Consider the following 24060-nt stretch of genomic DNA (forward strand, 5'->3'; position numbering starts at 1 on the left):
CCGAGGCGGCCTTCGTAACCTGAGCTTTTCGTATCTTGAACCGCATTTTACATGTAAATTGCCTGATTCGTTCAAAGCCTTACAAAAACACCCCAGTAAATTTTATAATAAAGCTAAATTGACCAATAAACAATGAAATACAACAATTTGGACCACTCAATACCTAACTTAATACATACTGTTAATATGTACTACATAGCACCTGTAAATAAAGTGTATTAGTGTACATGGTATACAAGAAATACTGTACGTACATATGTAGTAAAAGTTAAGTATATCTTAGTTTTACCAGACCACTGAGCTGATTAACAGCTCTCCTAGGGCTGGCCCGAAGGATTAGATATTTTTATGTGGCTAGGAACCAATTGGTTACCTAACAACGGGACCTACAGCTTATTGTGGGATCCGAACCACATTACATCGAGAAATGAATTTCTATCACCAGAAATAAATTCCTCTGGTTCCGCGTTGGCTGAACCGAGATACATATGTAGTAAAATGTGGAACCTTACCTTTCGAGTGAGGCTATCTCCGAAAGTGGTGACAGAGGAGGAGGACAAACGGCAGAAAACTTGTACGTACGTACACTTAACTTTACGAAACACATTAAAAAATGTCAGGAAACATAGACTAAACTTTACGAAACACATTAACAAATGGCACAAAACCTTAACACTTAACTTTACAAAAAACTTAAAATAAATTTTTTTTTTTAACATTTTTTACTTTTTTATACTTAATGTTTTTTTTTTTTTTTTTTTAAATTTCAATTTCTTTACCACTTTCAACTTTCTGTTTTTCGTAGTATCACTTGGATCTTCCTGTTTGCTTACTCCTACTAAAGGCCTCTTTAAAAAATAACTATCCAAGGAAGATTGCTTCTGCCTGCTTTTGGCAATGTTCCTGAAATGACTCAGGCAAACGTCATCGAACTGCGCAAGCATTACGACCTGTGTAAGCCTTTTCGGCGTGTCTCTTTTCTACAAATGATTGCACCATATGAAAAGCAGCTAGAGCATCCTTAATTTCTGCCATTGTCATAGGATCATCGTCCTCCTCCTCGCCGCTGCTAGAGAACTCATCTGCACCAGCTTCGCCCACGTTGACTCCCTCAAAGTCTCAGGCGGATATGGTCTCAGGCCAGAGTTTCCTCCACAAAGAATTCAAGGTTCGCCTCGAAACCTCCTGCCAAGCTTGATCGATGAGTCGGATGCATATTACGATATCGAAATGCTCCTTCCAAAATTCACGCAAGGTGAGGTTTGTGGTCTCAGTGATGTTGAAAAATCTCTTTAAAAAATGTTTCGTATACAGCATCTTGAAGTTCGATATCACTTGCTGGTCCATGGGCTGGAGGAGAGGGGTGGTGTTAGGCGGAAGATAAAGAACCTTGATGAAAGAATACTCTGCTAGGATATCTTCCTTGAGGCCAGGAGGGTGAGCAGGGTCATTATCCAACAACAGCAGACATTTCAGAGGGAGGCGCTTCTCTTCCAAGAATTTCTTCACTGTCGGGCCAAAACACAGATTTACCCACTCGATGAACAAAAGTCTCGTTACCCAAGCTTTCGCATTAGCCCTCCATATCACTTTGTGGGCCTTGAAGGCTCGAGGAGTCTCCGAATGATACACAAGTAGGGGCTTCACCTTGCAATCCCCACTGGCATTTGAACAAAGTGCGAGCGTAAACCTGTCTTTCATAGGCTTATGCCCAGGTAGCTTCTTCTCTTCCTCTGTGATGTACGTCCGACGAGGCATTTTTTTTCCAAAAAAGGCCAGTCTCATCACAGTTGAAGATTTGCTGAGAACTGTAGCCTTCGTTGATCGTCATCTCGTTAAACGTCTTAAAAAAGGCTTCAGCCGCTTTCGTGTCCGAGCTGGCCGCCTCCCCATGCCGCACCACCGAATGGATGCCAGTCCGTTTCCGGAATTTTTCAACCCACCCATGAGAAGCCTTGAAGTCTGGGGTTGGCGTCGATGTCCCTTCTCCTCCATTGTCTTCGGCCTGGGCAATCAAATCGCCGAAAATAGCGCTGGCCTTGTGGGAGATTGCCGTCTCGGTTATTGTATCACCAGCGATTTCTTTGTCTTTTATCCAGACAAGAAGCTGCCTCTCCATCTCGTCGTGCATGTGGCTCCTCTTGTTAGACAAAATAGTCACGCCCTTGGAAGGTGTAGCTGTTTTGATGGCTTCCTTCTGCTTAAGGATGGTGCCTATTGTCGACGGATTTCGGCCATATTCCTTAGCGATCACACTCAACTGCACGCCAGCTTCATATTTTTTAATGATCTCCATCTTCATCTCCTTAGAAAGCATCCTCTTCTTTTCGTGAACTTCAGGAACTTTCCTGGGACCCATGACTACGTATACTGTACATAATTAAGTTATGTAGTATATGTACTAAAGTTCTCACACAACACGATAAAGTAGTACAACAAAATCACTAACGAATTTACGTTAATAAATGGAATCGTATAGAACGAATGAATTCCGTGTGCGTATGCAAACGCTGGTGCAAAGCAGTGGGCGAAAGACGCCTTTACATAGAGCACAATGGGAGAGATGCTGACCAATAGGAGAGCAGGATCATATGGCAGTGACTAGCATCAGGAACCAATGTGAGAGTGGGAGGATGGTGGCGAGTCTACTCAGTTGGCAACGTGCGAGTTTTAAAATTGTTATCGGTGGTCCGGGCGAATCTCGGGACTTTACAGCAACAACTTTTCGTAACCTGAAATATTTTCATATGTAGAGCCAAAAAAATCTTCGTATTTGCTATCGTAACTTGAATTTTTCGTAAGCTGGGACTTTCGTATGTCGAGGTACCACTGTAATGGTAAACTCCAAGTCGCTTCCCAATGTGACTTCCTTATTACAGTCTAATGCCTTCTGTTGAGACCTGTTTGAGGAGTCTATTGTAACACAAGCAAAAGAGCAAGCATGTCAACAAAACTGCACAGTGTATGCTCTACTGGGAAAAGACTTCAGGAACCAAAAAACCAGCAATTTCCCCTTGCCCAATCCAAAAAACGTACACTTTGATCAAAATCATATAGGCTGCTCTCATACGCAGGTAGGTAGTCAGAAGGGACAGCCCCCTCAAAAGGGACAACAACCTGCTCAGCAAAAAGGCTATCCTTTTCACAAGGTTCAAAAACCAGGTTTTAAAGGAAAAGGAAAGGCAACACCTGGAATGCCCATTAAAGGAAAAGGCAGAGGAAGGGGATCCCAATAGGAATTGTTTGGTCGAGGGTCGACTTCAGAAATACCACAAGGGATGGAAGTCGTCTCCTTGGGAACACAGCATTATTCTCAAAGGTCTGGGGTGGAAATGGTCTCACCCCCCTCGCCCTTAAAAGGGTTCTTTCAAAAACTGGACCCCTCTATGAAAGATTACGTGCAGAAGGCCCTCTTAAAAGGAGCCATAGAAAAACATTCTTACATTCGTCACCAAGCACGTCTCCTCAGTGTTCTCAAAAAGGATTCTTCAGAATGAAGGGTGATCCTCGACCTGTCGACATTGAACAAACATATTGTTTACCAAAAGTTTCGAATGACTAACATTGCCCAAGTATGTTCTGTCATTCCAAAAGGGACCTGGACAGTTTCTATAGAACTGAAAGATGCATACTGGCACGTCCCTATTACTGTTCCCTTCTGCCCCTTCCTAGGGTTCCAGATAGGGAAAAATATGTACAGATTCAAGGTCATGCCTTTCAGGCTAATCATTGCCCCGAGAATCTTTACAAAATTAGTGACAGTAGTTTGAGATCTCAGGAAAGAAGGGATACATCCCTTAAAAGGTGCGGTAGTGAATTGTTAGTCTCAGCTCTTTCCGGTTAGAGACAGGTCAGTTAGAGACAAGTGATGGGTTCCTCGAAGAATGCTGAAATGAAAAACAGCCAGGAAAGATGACCAATGCAATTTGAGGTCGGTGACGCCTTGGAAATCACATGCCTTGGACTGGAGCACCCGTGTTTGCTGGGTGCCACGCAGGGCGTGTCTGCATGTGTGTTCGTAGAAAACGATATATGGCTTTGGTGATGAGAAATAAGAATAAGAGAGGGCACTCTTTGATTACTTGTGACAGGGTGCGGAACACACCTGGAAGAGGTGTTGAGAGGTATTGAGAAGTGTTGCAGACCTGTCGAATAAGATGGGTTCAAATTCACCATATAGAAAAATGGATTCTCTAACACTTTATTGACTTATTAAAATGGTGTGGTTAGTCGTACATAGTGAGATTACATGGGGTCCTGTACTTACTTGAACCTGATTTGGAAAAGAAAACGATAATTTAACATTTTTTGGGGGTAAGAGTTAATTAATTTTATTCCATTTTTATAAATTGATTTTGTTCCATTTTAATGTTAGCTAACTTGGGAAATAAAAAGTATATTTTTGTATCTATGGGAATTCATTTCTGCCTAGCTTGCATTTCAGCTAACGCCTAGAGAGATTCTGCCACAGAACGAGGGTAGATAGTTGCCTGTTAGTAGTTTATTACATTTTTGTTTAAACGAGTGTCATTTGGTCCAAAAAAACTCGTTTAAGACATCTGATAGCTTATTTAGATGACTGGTTAGTCTGGGGAGCCACAAGAAAAGTGCTTTAAAACCTAGAAACAATAGTCAACAGACTCCAGTCAAAAGGCTTTTAATAAATGGGAAAAAATCCCGCGTCACACCCAGCAAACGTTTCAGTGGCTGAGAATGTGGTCAGACACTGTTCATGGCCTTTTGTATCTTCTCCAAAACACAGGACAAAATAAGGAAAAACCTCAAAAGGTTCTTGACACAGCCCAATGCAATTAGAGCATATGATGGGTCTGCTTCACTTTCTGTCTATAACAGATCCAATACTCAGACTGCAACTGAAAAACATGAACAAATTTTGGATGTCACATGCAAGAAAAAGGATGCGAGACAAATCTCACAAAATGCATCAGAAACTTGGGGAAATACTTCGACCATGGACCTGGAAGGAATCTCTGCCAAAGCAGGTCACCCTGACTCCTCCATCTGTAAAAGTGACAATACACACGCATGCCCTGCTGACAGGTTGGAGAGGACACTGGGAGGATCATCAGGTGGCGGGGAGGTGGTCAGCTACTCTAAAAAATTGTCATATAAATTTCCTATAGCTGATGGCTTTCTGTCTCTAAAGAAACTCAAACCTCCAGAAGAGACACATTCTGTTGGTCCTAGACAACATGACAGCAATGTCTTACATCAACAAATTGGGATCACGCTCACCTCTTCTCAATATGCTATTGCTAGCCATCCTTCGGATGGCACAGGTAAAGAAGTGGTATTTATCTGCAATTCACCTTACTGGGTCTCTCAATGTAATAGCAGACTCTGTCAAGGAATACAACAGCCTCAACAGAATGGTCATTGGACAACCACTCCTTTTAAATAATAAACAACCTACTTCCACAACCAGAAGTGGACCTGTTTGCCACATATGAGAATCACAAACTCCCAGTATATGTGTTCCCGAATTTGGACAGTCAAGCAATAGCGAGAGATGTCTTCCTATAGGACTGGAACAATTGGAAGATGATATATCTCTTTCCTCCATTGTCCCAGATTTTGAAGGTTTTGGACAAGCTCCTAACCTTCAAAGGAACTATTAGGAAAGCCCCAAATTGGCCAAACAGGCATTGGTTCCTATTGCTTCAACAACGGACAAAGAGGTTAATTCCATTACCATCCGCTAATGAATTTTCTTATACACCTCTTTGAAGACAAACATCTTGCAGTTACAACAATTAATGCAAAGAAGACTGTATTAACAGAGCCCTTATTTATGGACTCGGGATTGATTCCAACATAGAAATTGTCACTTCTCTTCTGCAGTCTTTCTCTACAAAGTTCTGCTCCCAAAAGACTTCCATGAACTTGGTCCCTGAATAAGGTACTTAAACTTTTATGTACTCCTCAATTCAACGGACCTGACGTAACTACCACTTGCATGCTTCAAAAAGCGATCTTCCTGGTAGCATTACCATCAGGAGCCCATATTAGTGAATATGTGATATATCACACGAACTGCTGATAACCAATTATCGTTATTCCCTGGGGCATTATTCCTGGCCAAGAATGAGAATCCTTTAAAGAGGAAATCACAATTTTTGGAAGTAAATTGCATTTTTCCTAACTATACAAACCTTTACATGAGGAATTACTTTCGGCGTAGCTGGAATTACGGCTGTTAAATTCTTGAACAAGGTGGTAAGGAAGTAACTACCGTGTGGCAGGTGGGTAGTCCAGCCCGTCCAGATGTAAACACTCCACTTTGCCTTTCGGCCCAGGTTCAGATTGAGGGGTGGCATGAGGTGGGCATATATATAAAGGACCTCAGGTTTGTATAGTTAGGAAAAATACAAGTTACTTCCAAAAATTGTGATTTGTTCCTACACGATATACAAACCAGCAGTCCTTTACATAAGGAAGACTCACTGATTGGTGGGAGGAATGTGACTATGTGAGTGAGCCTCTAGAACTGACTGGTATTTGCACACCTGGGTTATTCCTCCCGGTCGTAAGAGCGAGGAGTGCCCTACCTGTGACAACTTTACCGGAGTATAGGAGCTGCATGATCAAGAGTCAGACTTCTGGGCCTTTTCGAAATGAGTGAGGAATCGTAACTCGTCTGAGAATGGGCTGTGAAGAATATTAGAGTCGGAGGCATTAATGCAAAGTTTCGGGAAGGGTTTGCATTATTGCCAGTTTCCTTTCTCCCCTTGCTAGAGGAAGGAGCGGGATTGCTTTTATGATTCTGATAAGGAACATAAAAAGTATGCTCTATGTGTAGGCTTACTGCATCAATTGCGCGACCAGCCAGTGTAAGTTCGATTCCTATCCTCGACCCGAAGGAAGATGAGTGGAAGGACGAGGTGGGGAAGGTGGAGAGGTCAGTTACTCTCGCATCCTTCTTACTCTAGAACTGCACACCATAGGCGAGATGCAACTTGTCCCCTTGAAGGAGCTGGGTAAGCAAACACAACCTGCAAGCATCCACCACCAGTCCAAGGAAATGAGGTTCCAAGGACCTGTGGGCAGGCCTGAAGGGAAAGATAAATATGGTCGCAATGAAACCTTATCTATCTTCCTGTTCGACAGATTCTTCGGAGTGATAACAAGTACCCATCCACTGGACTATCCAGCTGCAGAGAAGTCTCTTACAGTCTCATAATATTCGGAGAAAGATGTGTCATCGGACGCTTCTGCAATGGCAGTCCGCAGCGGATAAAGACACTGAAACTCCATGGTGGGTGTCGATCCTTATGGGTACAGCAATACACCAACAGGACAAAGTAATGACTGATCTGGATCAACCAATACAGTCCACAGTGTAGCTCATGATGATCACGGATGCTTCAACAGCTGCCGACTGACTGCGCTCAGTGTGAGCTGTCAAGTATCCGAGACGTAGTCACATGACACTCGCCTTTTGAAGGGCTATTCTGGAAAACCATACAAATCGTCTATCTTGTTTGCCACCAATGTTGGGAGACAAGATGATTATTCTTTCAAGGAATGCGCCCATCAGACGATAGTCAATTACCTTCTAGAGACTGAGGTCCCTGATGTCAAGACAGAAGTTCTCATAGTTGAATCTCAACTAAAGAGAAACATACTATATGCTAGTGAAAGACTAAGGTGAATGCAGACCTACGTCTTCACGGTTGAATCGAGAGAAGTCAACTCTCAAGATCCTGAACGTAGAAAAAGTTCCGTCAATGACACCAAGCAGTGAAGATGGCTTTCATCCCTGTTGTTTTTCAGAGGTACAGAGGACTGAAAATGCTAAACTGCTATTTCATTGCTGTTCAGTGAGAAGTCAGAATTTGCAATGAAAGCAGAGTGTCTTTCAGTAATGAAAACACAGGGATTGTACTGCCTAAAGAACCACTTCTCATGGGCTGGATCAGGGAGGACATTTCTATTTACTTTGGAAGCAGAGCTGGCAGGGCGGGCAACAGGTGAAGTCTTCTATTATTCATCTACAATTTGGGGTGAACAAAGAATAATTGCACACCTATGAATTATAAGATGTATTTTAGAAGACAAGCTCAGATTGTTTGAAGACAGCTTTCTGCATCATCGCAGAGGCAGGTGCGATAAAGCAGGAGACTAGGCTACAGACTTCTGTTACCGTGAGGTAAACAGAAAGATGATAACAAGTCTAGTGAGATATCTCTGTCTGAAAATTCTTGCAATGGCAAAAGGCGATGCAGGAGAGATGGTCATAGTACACGTATGCGAGAATTCCAGCCAACCAGAGACCTAAGTCTGTGATTTCTGGGCAGAGATTTGAAGAGGAGAAACAATGCCCGACCGAACTATCTCGGAGAGCCAGCCGTACTGGCTGAGGCAGGTAGGCTGGCAGTGCCGTACAATGCTATCTCTTGCCAACTTGTCATCCTGAGTTGCCAGGTAATCCATTCCATGAAGGAGTGCGTTCGGCTAGAACCATCGAGCACAAGAAAAATACGCTCAAGCATTTGCATTTTAACCAAAATGGGAGGGAAGAAAACCGTCCTATTCGGTGAATCCAAATGCTATGGTGGTGTTGTTGTAAACAATACCACTAGTATCTCAAAATCGAAACCGGTAACTCTTGGGAGGCTTGCAAGGGAATCCCGAGTTGTAATTCAATTTAGAGAAGATACTATTCGTAGAGTTAACGACAGTTATGTGCCTACTACTTGGACAATTCAACTAACAACAGAAGCATGTTGCAAGAGAAATATATGTAGTATATTTGTAGGTTCCTGTACATTGACCTCCAGTCTAAATTCTCTTCCATTTGAGGAACAAGAATAAGGACTGGAAGCAGATCTCCTTCATTCTCTAATGAAGAGAGCAAAGGTGAAGTTTCCCTGAAGGAAGACTTCTACGGTGAAAACAGGATACCGAAGACGACTAGTTCAAGTTGAACTGGATGTTCCCAAAGCAGTAGCACTGGAGAGGTATTCAAACTCTCGGTGCTATCCATCCTGAACAGATTGAACCAAAAATATAGTCTCTCAGGTTCGAATTCCGAGGAGTAAACTCCACCGAATTCCTCTTATTTCCTTGTTTCATTCTGGTATAACCAAGAAGTAAAGGGGAAAAAGAGAGGAGGATTGACTGTTATTGTCCGTTATATCCCGGGGGTGACCGCGTACTGAGGTGACGGACCGTCAGGTCCATCCAGGCCAAGCCCCTCCAGAGATATTCTCCCTTCAGCAGCAGTACTTCCTTCGAACGCTAGAAATTCCTGGAATTAATGGCTTAGCAAGACTCCTGAGTTCGTAATAACAATTAACGGGAGTGTCTGTCTCTACAGTGTGTTTGGAAATTACAGGAAAACCAAAACACTCCTGAGATGCCAGAAATTCCAAGGAATTTGAGCATTCGGTGAGATTCCTGATTATCGTAGTAACAATTATCACGAATTCTCGTATCACCCACTCTGGACGTGGTGTTGCCCAAGTGTTTGCAGATCGTAGAAGACGAAAACACATGGAGAGTGCTAGAAATTCTGAAGAATTTTAAGTGCTTGGCGAAACCCCCCAAATTTCGTCAGCTGATCATCGGTAGGACCTGAAGGTCCCTCCAGGAATGTAGTCCCCAACACTGAATCCTATGGAGAGCACTCTGCAGGATCCCTCCCAATCAAGTTGCCCCTCCCGGCGTAGCCATAGGAAGAGAAGGAATGGGGGAGGAAGACTGAACACTTGCTCGCCTTGCCAGCGGAACTAGCAGCCGGAGAAGCGAGTCATGGGCAGCCATCAACCTGCGGTGATGGCTGCTCCAAGAGTCTAGGAAAACGTTACCGTCTGGAAAAACATTTTCCCGAGGAGGGTTACAAAACTCATACTGTAGGTGAAACGTCTGCTGCCACCGTGACTGTCGTCTGGGTAGGGCTGAGCGTGCATCTGACAGGAGAGAGCCGATACCGTCCTCTGACGCATCCCAGTCCTTGTCGACAAAGCCGAAACCTCTCAAGAGGACCGAAGGGGGTGCACACACTGGTCTCTGCGTGCGTGGTCCAGTGGGACCATCATGTGGACAGCGGTGATGGTCACTCCGCGAGTCTAGGAAAGCATAATCGTCCTCACCAGCCCCCACGATCCCCTCTAACCACTTGAGCGTATGATCTGTTTGGTCCCAAGACCGAACCAGGCTCGTAGGCTCTCGTGGCCGGACCGTAAGAAGTGCATTCATCATGGTCACTCTTGTTTGCCTCGTTCCTCCTGGTGTAGCCTGAGGAGGTTGAAGGGACAGGTGAAGGAGACTGACGTTCCTACCCTGCCTACCAGCAAAACCAGTAGGCTGGGAGGACTGCAGGCAATCTCCAACCTGCGGTGGCGATCGAGCTGCAGTTCTGGACCAGCGGTCTCCTTGCGGAGAAGAGCTGGACCGAGGACGGTAGCGTTGGTCTTGTGCGTCAGGGGAGCTGCTACCAGCCATCTGGTCCTGATGGGAGCGACAGTCAGGTGACTGGTAGTATCCACTAATGTGGTGAGAGTGAGAATTTTCCTAACAACGCGCCACGCTCCCAGAAGCAGCCGAAGCTGTTCCTGGAGACCAGGAGGGACTTCTTCCCAGCCTCGCCACGTGAACGGTCAGGTGGGAACTTCACGTCAACCCTGGGTACTGGACGATTGCTGCACGAGTGATCGCCGGTGTGGCGAGAGTCACCTGAGCGACTCTTACCACCCTTCCGCTCTGTGCCTGGGTCCTTACGGTAAGCATACTCAGCTGTCTTGACCTTGGCTGCATGGTTGCCCATAGGTGACCGTACACTCAGTGACGCTCGCTTGCAAGCGGTCGAGATGGTTCCTGGTCCGGAGGTGGAACCTCTGGAGCCAGAAGCGGAGGTACAAGCTACTCTGGAGCCACAAGCAGAGGTGCTGGTACCTCCCCGTCTTCTTCTTCCCTGAGGAAGGAGAGACAGGCCCCGTTCCAGCAGAAGACCCACCTGTCTCACCGGAGCGAGACAGACCCTTAGAAGTCCCTGTGCGAGACTTCTTAGTTGGGGGGCGAGGCCACCTTCTTCTTCCTTGGTTGGGGGGGCCTTGGAAGTCAAAGGGGAAGAGGCGGCAGAAAACGATGACGACACCTTCCTCTTCTTCTTCGCCAACTTCCTCAGGAAGGCATAAAGTTCTCCCATCCAGGAAGGGGCTGTGGCGGCTGCCGAATCAACAGGCCCCAGCGTAACCTAGGAAGGAGGACCTGACAGAGCAGCAGTGGAGAGAACACTTCCTCGAGGAGGGTTACAAAACTCTCGCATGGCAGGCGAAGTGTCTGCCACCACTGAGACTGGTCGGTTGCACAAACGTGACCGTCGTCTGGGTGGGGCTGAGCGTGCACCTGACTGGAGACACCCGATACCGTCCTCCGACTTGTCCAAGTCCTCGTCAAAGCCGAAACCTCACAAGAGGACTGGATGGGGAGCCTCCACTGGTCTCTGCGTGGACGGTCCCGCAGGACCATCACGTCAACCCTGGGAACCGAGCAATCACCGGCAAGGCGAGAGTCACCTGAGCGACTCGCTCCTTTCTTCCACCCCGTGCCTGAGTCATGCCGGTGAGCGGACTCAGCATCAACGACTCTGGATGCACACAAATCCGAAGATTATGTGCACTTGGGGACTTGCGAACGAGCACCCAACACAGAACTAGTCTTAGGGGGCAGAACCTCTAAGACTAGCAGCAGAAGTGGGAACCAAAGTTTGAGCTTCTTCGGCTCCCAACACACTAGACCCTGGGGACAGCCTGAAGGTTCCTCTTCCCGAAGGAACGGGAGAGTCAGTGGAAGACCCAACTGCCTCCTCAGTGAGGAGACAGACCCTTAGAAGTCCCTGTGCGAGACTTCTTGGGGGGGAGACAACCATCTCCTTCTACGGCAAAGAGCCTTAGGAGTCGAAGGGGGGAGACTGATGAAAATATGATGATCTCGAAGAGGAGGATGACGACACTTGACGACCTCTCTTCCTCTTTGATTCCTCCAAATTCTGCCAGACTTCTACCATCAAGAATAGATAAACATCATAGGGCAACGGCGAAAGCTTTGTCCGGTGAGGTAACTCCAGGGTAGTAGTGGGAAATGAATATGATTACCAGCAGGGGATCAGTACACACATTCGAGGGTCAGTATCACAACATGCTACGAGTCACAGGTACAATTCCAAGATTAGGATAACCAATACGAAGAGCTATCCAACCAATACTGGTGTAAACACAATCACCACTATAAGTCTGTAAAATAAAGAAAAAATTATTTAAGTAATAAGGATACTCCTCTCACATCCAAGGGCACCACCCGCCGAAGTGAGAGGAGATCCCCCAAACACCGACACCACACTCCCCCTCTTCTACCTTCGTCCGATAGTAAGTGAGAGGATGAAGGAGAAGAGAAATTATCATAAAAAACAAAACAAAGGACAAACCTCTGAAGTTCCCCTCGGTAATTCCCAAGTGTAAGCGTAAATTTCGGATGAATACGTTCTCATTACAGGATCAATATCACTCACATTACATACATGTCTCGTCCTCACGTTAAATACATATCTTGTCCTCACATTAAAGGGCGAAAGAATGTATATAATAAAGATGTTGGCATAACACAAAGTTGAAAGGCGACTATGAAGGCTATCACAAAAAGTGGGTTTATATATTAATTGAATTTAATATTAATATCAAACACCGTATATACATATTTATTTAAAAAACAAAAATAAACCAGAAAGATCCCACCAGGAAAATGATCACCGACCAGTCAGCAAGAGCTCACAAGCACACGTCTTCATTGGAAGACGGCCGAAGCCAAAGTGGAGTGTTTACATCCGGGCAGGCTGGTCTACCTGCCTGCCACACAGTAGTTACTGCCTAACCATCTTGTTCAAGAATTTAACGGCTGTAATTCCAGCTACGCCTAAAGTAATTCCTTATGTAAAGGACCGAGGGTTTGTATATCATGTAGGAACAACTCCTATTCTTATAAGAAAACTCAATTCAGCAGACAAAACATTATGCTCAGTTCAGGCACTTAAGGTTTACCTAAAGATTATGACATGTTTCAGAAGGTCCAAATTTCCTACATCCTAGCATGAAGAAACCACTCTCTCTACAAGGGCTAAGCATAATAATTTTAGTGTCCCTCATTAAAAAGGCTAACCCACATCCCTTTCCTAGATCACATGATATTAGGAAAGTAAGTACATCATTGGCCTTCTTCAGAAATGTATCATTCGAATGAAGAGGTCTCTGAATGTACTGGATCAGTATTCTTAAAACACTACTGCCATGAGCTGGAACAAATTCGACTGCATTGTGTATCAGAAGGCGGTATGGCTAGTCCTGACCCCATAGGTGCCACAGCAGAAAACCAGGGGTCTATCTAACGGGTGGGTATATTGACTATCGCTGGGGAAGGTGCATCAAGATCGCATCCATACCCAGCATGCATAGGTAAGTCACATAAAACTTTAAACTAAAATTATATTCTATTGATTAGTTTCGTTATCTTTTTTACTGAAATTAGTGGCTTGACATTGGACTTGAGATGATTTAGTTTTAAACTTTGAAATATTTGGGATGAAAATTTTGTGAGCTTAAGTTTTTTGTCATCTGTCAGTTTCTTTGTAATGATCCTTTGAGGACAAAACAGTGACTACACTATAAAAAATACAGGTTTAGACATACGAAAAACCTATTTTTGGTAGTCACTGTTGAGTCCTCAAAACCTTCCCACTTCCCTGATGAGAAACTATGGGATTTGGGTAAAAGGTTCATCCTGCATTGACCAAGAGAGTAATGGATCTTTGTCTTTTAACTGGCCCAATCATAAAATAAGATGGCCGATGCTCATGCGCAATAGTCATTTCTACAGGTTTTGACGTAGGAAACTGGGTACAGCTTCACTGAAGACAAGATAAAATGCCTTCTTGTCTTTGAGTTCATTATACTCTATCACTTGTCATAGTGTTTACCATTATGGCATAATACCTAGCTACAAGACCAGGCTAAAAGATATTTCTTTGATATTAGTCTGATCACCATGGGGCGCTGGCACACACCATGGAGGGTAAATCCTTTGAGGACTCAACAATGACTACCAAAACTAGGCTTTTCCTATGTCAAAACCTATTTTATTAAAAGTAATTACTGCCTCAGCTGCATTAATTTCATATAGGTTCTTCTCTATTTTTCTAATTATTGTTTTCCCAAAGGTACTAACAGTGGTGCTTTAAACCTGTCAGGGCACTCGCTATCCCTGTTGAGGCACATTCCTAAGTTTGTCTTCTTCATGTAGACAGAAGTGTGCAGACCGTCTACTGTCTCCATTATAAGGACATCGAGGAAGGGGAGCTGAACATTGGTGCTAAACTCGACTGTATAGTTTAGCACGATGCATGCTGGAATTGGCGACGAAGGCCTTCTACCTCATCCTCTGTGTCGACTTGCACAAAGATATCATCTATGTAATGGGTGTACTTGCGGGGGTCCTGTCTCTTGGCACATTTTCCCCTTTGCAACAGTAATTTGGCTGTCACAATTGACACCCTCAGCTGCCTGGATCCCCCTACTGTGATGACCAACTAGAATCTTGACATCTGCCATGGGCAGAGAACTGCCTGGAGGAAGTTATGCTATTTAGGATAAAGATGTAGGCCACAGGATCTTGTTGAAGTCAACTTCTCATAGAGATCCCTGATTAAGCTTTCCTATACATAGCATGAATGGGTTCAGCAGATCTGACATCCTCAGGTCACTGACAAATTGCAACATTTAAAAAGAGCTTCACACTCCCCCCCCACAAAAAAAAAGAAAATGATCTGGGGAAACTTGCTTAACCTGTGTGTGAATTAGGGAAGGTAAATGTCCTACGTTGGAGAAAATGAAAGAAGGAGCTTAAACTAAATGCACTTTAAATAATGTTGACTTGGTGGTTAATCCCCAAAAAGACTGAAAGACTGAAAAGGAAAAATATCTAAGTTCAAAAGACAGCAACCTACACCAGTTTTACACACTAAAATGAGAAATTTTCTAATTAGATTTGTATTTTTCATACCTACAAACCCGAGGTCTTAACAATAGGATAATTTCTACCACCTAGCTGGATCAGATGAAAGCAAGGAATCTTGGGACATCTGGCAGCACCTGCATATATCAGGTGAAGAGTGGTCAAGGACCAACCAACACTCTCAGGAACACGGGCTTGTTGCAGAAGAAGAAATGGCAAAGTCCTTAGCCTTCCAACGCTTGATACGGCAACGTGGCGGAGATGGGGGAGAAGGAGATGAAGACAGCACTGGCTCCTTACACAATCTCTTTGCAGGAGGCAAGGGTGATGCAACACGCTTGCTTCCAGTCCTCCCAGCTGATATGGCAGCCAACTTATCTTCTATAACAGAGTCTAATCTCTTAAGAACCGCCTGGCATAAAGCCTCAGAGGGATCAGCAAGAGAAGGGTCCGACGACATGGAAGGAAGATGCAGCAAACTGGATGGCAGAGATGACATCACAGCAGCAAACAATGACGACACAGACTAGCGAGGCAGCACAGTGGAGACGACTGGGAGTGATGTTATTGATGGAAGTGATATCATACCAGTGATGACATCATGGCTTCCCCTCGATCCGAACGGGAAGCAGACACCACTGGCGGAGGGATACAAAATGACTGACCCCGTGACATCACTAGCAGGGCTGACGCCACGGCTTCCCTCTGACTCGAAGCAGCAGCAATCGTCACTGGCGGAGCAATACAAAATGGATTACCTCGGCTACCCATGAAGATGAGGCCAGGAGGAGGGGGTAGGGCTTGGACAGTGTGAGGAAGGGGGTAGCAAGCATCCGTGAAGTGCGTCAGCAAACACCCCAAGGACGGTGAACCCCGTAGCGCAAGAGTCGCCCAAAGGGCCGCCATTTTGGACACCTCCGACTCTGAAATAAAAGACAATGATGAAAAAGCCTCGTCCCTCTCAGGAACCAAATTAACTCCCAAAGAAGAGGGGGCAACATTACATAAATCAGCTTGAGGGCCTCACGATACTTCCAACGACGAATCGATGGAAGGAAAGGAAGGGGATAAAGGCACAACAGTAGTATGGGGTGTTACAGCAGCAGGAGACGAAGCATCGAGAAGACGAGAAGAAAACTCCTCCCACGAAGGTTGAGTAGAAACTCTATGATGCTCCCTCTTACTATAAAGTAACCTCCACTGCTCTCTAGGCCATGTATGGTATTCCGTGCAGGGATTCATTATTGTACAAAACGTTAGAGCGACACCTACTACAAGTGACGTGGGGGTCGGTCACAGCTGAAACTAAAAAACGAGAACACGGAAAACCTGGAGTTCCGGGGCACATACATTGACGAGGCTGAGATGGAGCAGAAGCAGCCATAATAACAGCACACACACACACACTAAAACACAAGCGAAGCAGGCAGTGAACCGAGTAAAGGCCGAGAGAGGTCAACCACAACTCTCACCAAGGCGGTTAAGAAAAGACTGACGCTGGTGCATAGATGCGTGGTCCTTGACCACTCTTCACCCAATATACGCATGTGTTGCTAGATCTCACAAGATTTCTTGCTTTCATCTGCAATTTAACCACATCCAGCTAGGCGCTATAAATTATCCTATTGTTAAGACCGAAGGTTTGTTCAAGTATGAACAAATATTAATAAATGGTTAAGATGATTTACAATTTACGAGTAAATCATACAAAACTAACTACTATACATAATAACACTGCTGTCAATTTCATACTCACTTATAATCAATTAATCATTGTAAATAGTATTAAGATTATTACTATTGCTATAATTTACATAAGTTTAACAAGACCAATACTAAATACTAAAAAACATTTATGCATAGAAAAGCTGCTTACAACAAAGATTATTGCAATCATCCTCACAATGAAGCTACAGATGAATATCCAAAGAAGAAACAAACACATGCATGTGAGTAGTATTGGTATATTTTAGAATAATAGGTAATGGAAGAGACTTCTAAAAACACAGCCACCTAATTGCAGAGAAACATGAAGCATCGAATGACAGATTAATCTGAGTTCAGTTATAGCCTTATTCAATATATAATAAACATTTACAGCTTCTTGTGACAAGACTTTCCTGAGGCAGAAATCCTGGATTTACACTAAACAGTGCCAATAATTTATTGCAAAACACATAAGCTAAATAATAGTACTAGCACAGTTAGAATTCTGAAAATGTAACATTGTACTAGAAAAATACAGTACCTGGATACTTCTTATCCCATTCGGGGTCTTTTGTCGAAGGAAAGGATATGAAGACAAGGGGTAAATCAACATTTTCTGCTTCCTCACGAGTCATGTTTAAGTAATTGAGGGTCAACTGCAAGAAAAAAATTAAAACCTATCAAAAAAACAGTTGTGGAAGGAAATCTCAGAACACTCTAGAGAGATAACACAGTTTGAAAAAATGGATAATACGCAAAGTGTTATTATTTAAAAGTAATTCATATACAGTAGTATTACAGAACCACATTTCCTGACTAACAGGGCTCAGAGGGGAAAATTAGGCCATGAAGAATTTAAAGAAGCTATATGCAGCTGGATGGAAAGAAACAAAAAGGAGCATACAGTGGACCCTCGTGTTCGCAGGGGATTCATACCAGACACCCCCCCAAAACTAGCGTGAATTGCTAAAATCTACGAATGCTTAAAGTCCCTAGTATTTTGTTAGTTCAATGCTTAAAATCCCTATAAAAACACTTAGAATTGCCTAGTATTTTGTTAGTTCAATGCTTAAAATCCCTATAAAAACACTTGGAACTGCCTAATATTTTGTTAGTTCAAACACAAGAAAAACCCTCTAAAAATGCTTATACCTAAATGTTCTATTAGTTTCATCACAAAAAGTGCATTTAGTTATGAAATTGATATGGAAATACAGTAATAGTGAATATTTCTCAGTGAAAAATACCGCAAATAATGGGTAGATATGGTCCATAGAGAAACCCGCATATAAGTGAGTGCGAATGTTGAGGACAAAGAACACGGGGGGTCAACTGTTCATAAAAAGGTAAGTTTCAGCTTTATACTGATTGTATAGATATCAAATACCATTATGATTGCATTGCATACAGATTACATGCACACATCTATATTATTAATCCAGATAATTATGTTCACCTTATTCACTTTGCATCATTTACATTATCATTTACTTTGCATTTGTCCTTTTACCATTTGCATTCTACTTATAGTAAGACTACTTGTTTCATTGTTTCATTGCACATCGTGGCAACATTGCATTTATATGCGGCAACACCGCTATTTTTTCCTGCAATATATATGATCATAAATCAGTTCCTGTCCTGTGGTCACTGAGGAGTGAAGCATGGAACTTCTTCCGCCTTCACATTGCTGTAGCTTTCAATATATGGAATTTTAAGAATCTACAGTTTCATTCCTTCACCCTTCATTCCATCCATTACATGGACGTATATGGCAGGTTTAACAGCCACAATAACATGGCACAGTGAGTATTTGCAGTGACAGACTTCAGCCGACTCCCTTGAAATCCAAGACGACCGCCATTGCTTAATGTTTACCCCTTGTCATGCATTTTGGGTCTTTTACAGTGACTCAAGAACAGTGTTACTAGTGCAGTACAGTGTCTCTGGGAGTGCTTGTGCAGTGCTGTGTCAGTGTATTACAGTACAGCGCAGTGTGTATTAGGATGCTTCCTTGCCAGCTTTTTGGCGGGATATTTGAATTCAGGCGTGATTTTTGCGATCCTGTGACGTCCCTTTCCCCTCTCATGCATCAATGGTGACTGAGGTGTGAGGCGAGTGGCCTCCCCCCAGTGGCCCAGCCCCAACCCCATCCACCCAGGGACCATGACCGTCTTACCATCACCAAGGCAACACACACATATGCATACTTACACTCTCACTGTCTGCCTGATTGCTTTATTTCACAAGCCCACTGTAACATAGGTGTTTATTTTTAATCACTCCTGGTACATTCCTTAGCTTACATACAGTGAATTGGATATTTTCCCAGCACTCTACACTGTATAAGCTCCCTTAGCTACCTGACTCAACAAGGCTTAGCATGAGGAACAGCTAATTGAGTTGATAGATCAGACAGACAGTCAGACACATAATCATACAGACGATCAGACAGAGGATCCGATGGGAGATGACAGACCAACGCATCCCACTATAGCTGATGACAGTACCAGCCCCACCCTCCCACCTCCTCTGAATCCCAATAGGCCAGGAGGCAGAGATAATGTTGTATTACATCTCATACATTTTCTTCAGACTTCCAGTTTGCAAGAACAAGAACAACGGAGACAAGAGGAGCAGACCTTCTGACAACAGATGGAGCAGTCATGACAGGTAGACAACCAGCGATTTATGGCTCTTTTTTACACTGCTATCGGGACAGATTGTGGCATCACAACCACAGCAACCTGATACTACATCTGCAACCCGTCACACCTGTTCCCCCAACCTCTAGCGTTGCAGTACATAAACCTACGGTTACTAGCAAGCCTATGGTCCACCCTCCACCCCTCTTGCAACAAGAGGCAACATATCAAGCATTTCATCAATGGAGGCTCTGTTTCGAGGACTACACAGCCTTAGTTGGTCTTGATAGATTTCATCAAGCCTCTCAGCTGATACATTCGAGGACTTGCACCTGCCTGGATGTCCAACACCTGCTTATTCATACACTGGGTATTCCTCCTGACACATCACTCTCCTTTACAGAGGTGTTGGATGCACTGCAGAAGCACTTTCGAAGCCTCAGAAATTAAGCATTATGACGTAGGGAATTGTTGTCCTGCAAACAGGCTGTAGGAGAATTGTTGGCAGACTACTATGCATGCCTTAAGGACCTCGCTGATGAAGTGGACTTATGCACTGGCAACCCCGCTTTCTGTTAAACAGCATTTGCAGATGGTGATTTTGATGGGTGTAAGGGATGAGGCGTTAATAACAACGGCTTATCCCCATTCAACCCTCATCCACCCTTGCAGAGTTTGTGACATGCTGCCGTTCCTACGAATCTGCATGTGTGACTGCGTCACCCATTGCATCCTCCCCCAGCCAGGTTAGCACAATATCTTCACACAAGAGGAACCAGCGCCTACAGAAGAGAACTTCTCATCAATCTCCTGACCAACGCTTCTACCAGTCTTCTAACAATGACTCTTGTCAATACTGCTCTCGTAAGTATGACTCCGAACAATACCGAGCCAAGAGTGCAACCTCCAATAACTGCGGACGCACGGGTCATTGGCCCCGCTCTCAGAAATGCCTTGCTAAGGAAGCAAAGTGCAATACCTGCCAGAAAAAGGGACATCACAAGAAGATGTGCAGATCTACCTAGATGATTCAGACTGTGGATGCAGCCTCACCTTCAAGCCCAAATGGAAATCATTCCTCACCACCTACTAAGTCAAGCACCAGTTTCTGTCTTGTGGGTGCCAACTCAGATAATGAGTCCCCTAAACAAGTCACTGTCTCCCTCTTTCAGTGATATCTCATCAAAGCTTCGTCTAATCCCTAATACAGAGCAGACATCTCAGTGATTGGCACCACACACTTGGATGCACTCCACATACCCAGGGCAAGACTTTCACCTCCACCCATGACGGATGTTGTGACAGCAGATGGATCCCCCATGACACCAGCTGTGGGATGCTTCCAGGCTACGCTTCGCCTTGGTAACAAGTCATGCTTAGCAACCATACTCATGCACGAAGGTATCCAGACCGCCCTTCTCTCCCGTGGACATTGCCAAGCCCTCGCCATAGTGTCACCAGACTTCCCGAACCCCATTCTCAACATTACGCACATCAACAGTTGTGCCCAGTTTCCTGTCTCCGCTTTAACATCATCCACAGCTGCCAAGGACTATTTTCTCCGCCATTTCAGCATTGTTCTCATGTCCAAAACTGATCAACAGACTTGATCGCTAAAGACAATGACAGGTCCCCCAATGAGGATCCACCTGAAACCTGGAGTTGTACTGTTCGCTGTACATATGCCCAGGCCCATTCCGTTCGCCCTCAGGGATCAAGTGAAAGAAGAACTTGACTCCTTAGTGAAACAAGGAATCATCACACCAGCAGGCAATGAACCTTCCAGATGGTACCACCCCCATGGTCCTGGTACCCAAGGACATAGGAGTCCACATCACTGTGGATCACACCCCTCTAAATTCTCAGGTCGCCCACCCTACGCACCCATCGCCCACGCCCCATGATGCCATCTACAACATCTCTCCTAATGCAAAGTACTTTACTACAGCAGATGCCCTGCATGGCTGCTGGCAGAAGAGGACCATAACCTGATGACGTTTATAACTCCGTACTGGAGATTTCAGGACTGTTGTGGTCCAATGGGATTTTCAGTGACAGGTGATGCATACTGCCTCCGTGATGATGTGGCTTTACAAGGGATTCCCAACTGTATGAAAGTTGTGGATGACATCCTCCTGTCCAGCGAGGATCTCCATTCCCATCTACAACACACACCAAATGCTGACCAAGGTGCCATCAATATGGCATTACCCTCAACAAGGACGAATTCACCGTAGCTGCCCCGAAAGTTAACTTCTGTGGTTACGTCCTGTCATCCAATGGTATTGCAGCAGACCCCGCCAAGGTATCTGGTATATGTGACTTCCCCACACCGTCCAATGTCACAGACCTCAGGTCATTTATGGGTCTCATCAATCAACTCGCCGACTTAACTCCAGACATTGCAGTAGCAGCGCAGCCCTTATGCCCACTTATGAGTCCCAAACGCTCATTCATTTGGACCCCTGATCATGAGCAAGCATTTAAGAAAGTCAAGACAGCTTTGACTTCACCATCTGTCCTTGCACACCTTCAGCCCAGCCTTGCCCGTGGTCCTGCAAACAGACACCTCACGCTTGTATGGCCTTGGATATGCCCTGCTTCAAGACAACGGCCATGGCCAGATGCGTCTCATCCAGTGTGGTTCTCATTTCCTGACGGACACAGAAACTCACTACGCTACCATAGAGAGAGTTGGAACTACTTGCAGTTACTTGGGCCATGGCTAAGTGTCACCTATACTTGTCTGGACTTCAGCATTTCACCTTAATGACTGATCATTGCCCTTTGATACCGATTTTCAACCATTACACGTTGGATGCTATTGAGGATCCATGCCTACAACGTCTCAAAGTGAAAGTGGCCCAGCTCTGCGTACCTGATGCCCTGTTTTGCTCCCCAACTAGTCGCCCCACACCTACAGATGAGAGAGAATGCACCACCTTGACTGCACATGTCAGGCACATTGTTGCCAATACTGCCACTTCCACTGATGACCAGGCAACAGGACCAATCGTTGAAGAAGATAGGACTCTACAAGAAATCCGCACAGCTGCACCTCAGGATCAAGACTATAGTCGTCTCGTCCACTATGTCTCCAACGGCTTTCCTACCAACTGCTACGACCTCCATGCCACCGCCCTCCCATATTGGAAAGTGCGGGATAACCTTTATGCTGATGGAGAGTTAGTGTTATACGGGCCTCAGATTGTCATCCCTGCAGCCCTCCATAGACACACCTTGCCTCACATTCATGACAGCCACTGAGGGATCGAAGCTACTCAACATCGTGCAAGACAGACAGTGTTTTGGCCAGGCATTAACGCTGATATAAGGAGTACAGTCAAAAGTTGCAATGTCTGCCAACAGCTTCTCCCCAGTCAGCAACAAGAACCAAACATGTGTGATGGCCACCCATCCTGGTCCTTCGAAAGTGTGTTGGCTGACTTCTTCCATGTAGCAGGGAAGTCCTTCCTTGTTATTGTTAATAGACTTTCAGGCTGGCCTGTGGTTGTCCCCTGTGGACAAGACACAACTACAGCCAGAGTAACATGAATGTTCTTTCTTCTTCCGCGAGGTTGGTGTCCCACTCCACTTACGAACTGATGGAGGACCCCCATTTTCCAGCCAAGAATTCAAGCAATTAGCTGACAGTTGGGGTGTTCATCACATAATCACTTCTCCACATTATCCTCAGTCCAATGGATATACAGAAGCTGCATTAAAAGCCATCAAACACATAAACAAAACAGCCCCATCCGGAAACATATATTGCGAAGTCTTTGACAGAGGTCTGCTGGAACTTCGGAACACCCCGACCCCTGCTGGATGTTCCCCTACACAGATGCTCCGGCCCACCCCTGGTCATTCACGGATGAGACTTAGACTGTGGACTTTTACTTTCATACTGCTGCCCACACCAAACAAGCCATGAGCCTCTACAACTCACATGCCCACCCTCTAACCAAGCTCACCATTGGCCAGTGAGTCAGGATCCAGGATATCACGATGCTATGATGGGACAAGGTTGGCATCATCATGGGCCGCGGCAGGTCAAGACAGTTCGAGGTATGTCTTCCTAGTGGTCACGTGTGGTTCAGAAACCGAAGACATTTGCACCCAGTGCCTAACATAAGTGATGATACCTCTCTCCAAGTCCCTGTGTCCCTGTGTCCCTTTGCTCTGGCCAGGTAAGATAGCCATCATTTAACCCTCCAAATGCCCCTCGTCATTCATCCCGACTCGCTGAAAGGAGTTAGTCTTCCGCTCGAGAGTGCTACGAGCGTAAAGGGGGAGAGAGGTGTATAGATATCAAATACCATTATAATTGTATTGCATACAGATTACTTGCACACATGTATATATATTATTAATTCAGAATATTATGTTTACCTTATTTACTTTACATCACTTACATTATCATTTGCTTTGCATTTGTCATTTTATCATTTGCACTCTACTTATTGTAAGACCACTTGTTTCATTATGCATCTAGGCAACATTGCATTTACATGCTGCAACACCGCTATTGTTTCCCGCCATATATACGGTGCATTAATCAGTTCCTGTCCTTTGGTCACTTAGGAGTGAAGCACGGAACTTCCTTCCGCCTTCACATCGCTGTAGCTGTCAATATATGGAATTTTAAGAATCTACAGTTTCATTTCTTCACCCTTAGTTCCAT

General features: G+C 44.7%; 1 protein-coding gene across 1 annotated transcript in view; it reads right to left on the reverse strand.

Moving 5' to 3' along the window:
• The window catches only part of LOC135217120 (all-trans-retinol 13,14-reductase-like), an 83293-nt gene that overhangs the window by 23438 nt on the left and 35795 nt on the right, over positions 1–24060 (reverse strand). The window contains exon 11 of the mRNA XM_064252827.1: positions 17273–17387. Coding sequence (XP_064108897.1) covers positions 17273–17387 — 115 coding nt within the window. The remainder of the gene's footprint in view (positions 1–17272; positions 17388–24060) is intronic.

This window comes from Macrobrachium nipponense, chromosome 7 (genome assembly GCF_015104395.2).
Source record: "Macrobrachium nipponense isolate FS-2020 chromosome 7, ASM1510439v2, whole genome shotgun sequence".
Taxonomy (NCBI): Eukaryota; Metazoa; Arthropoda; class Malacostraca; order Decapoda; family Palaemonidae; genus Macrobrachium; species Macrobrachium nipponense.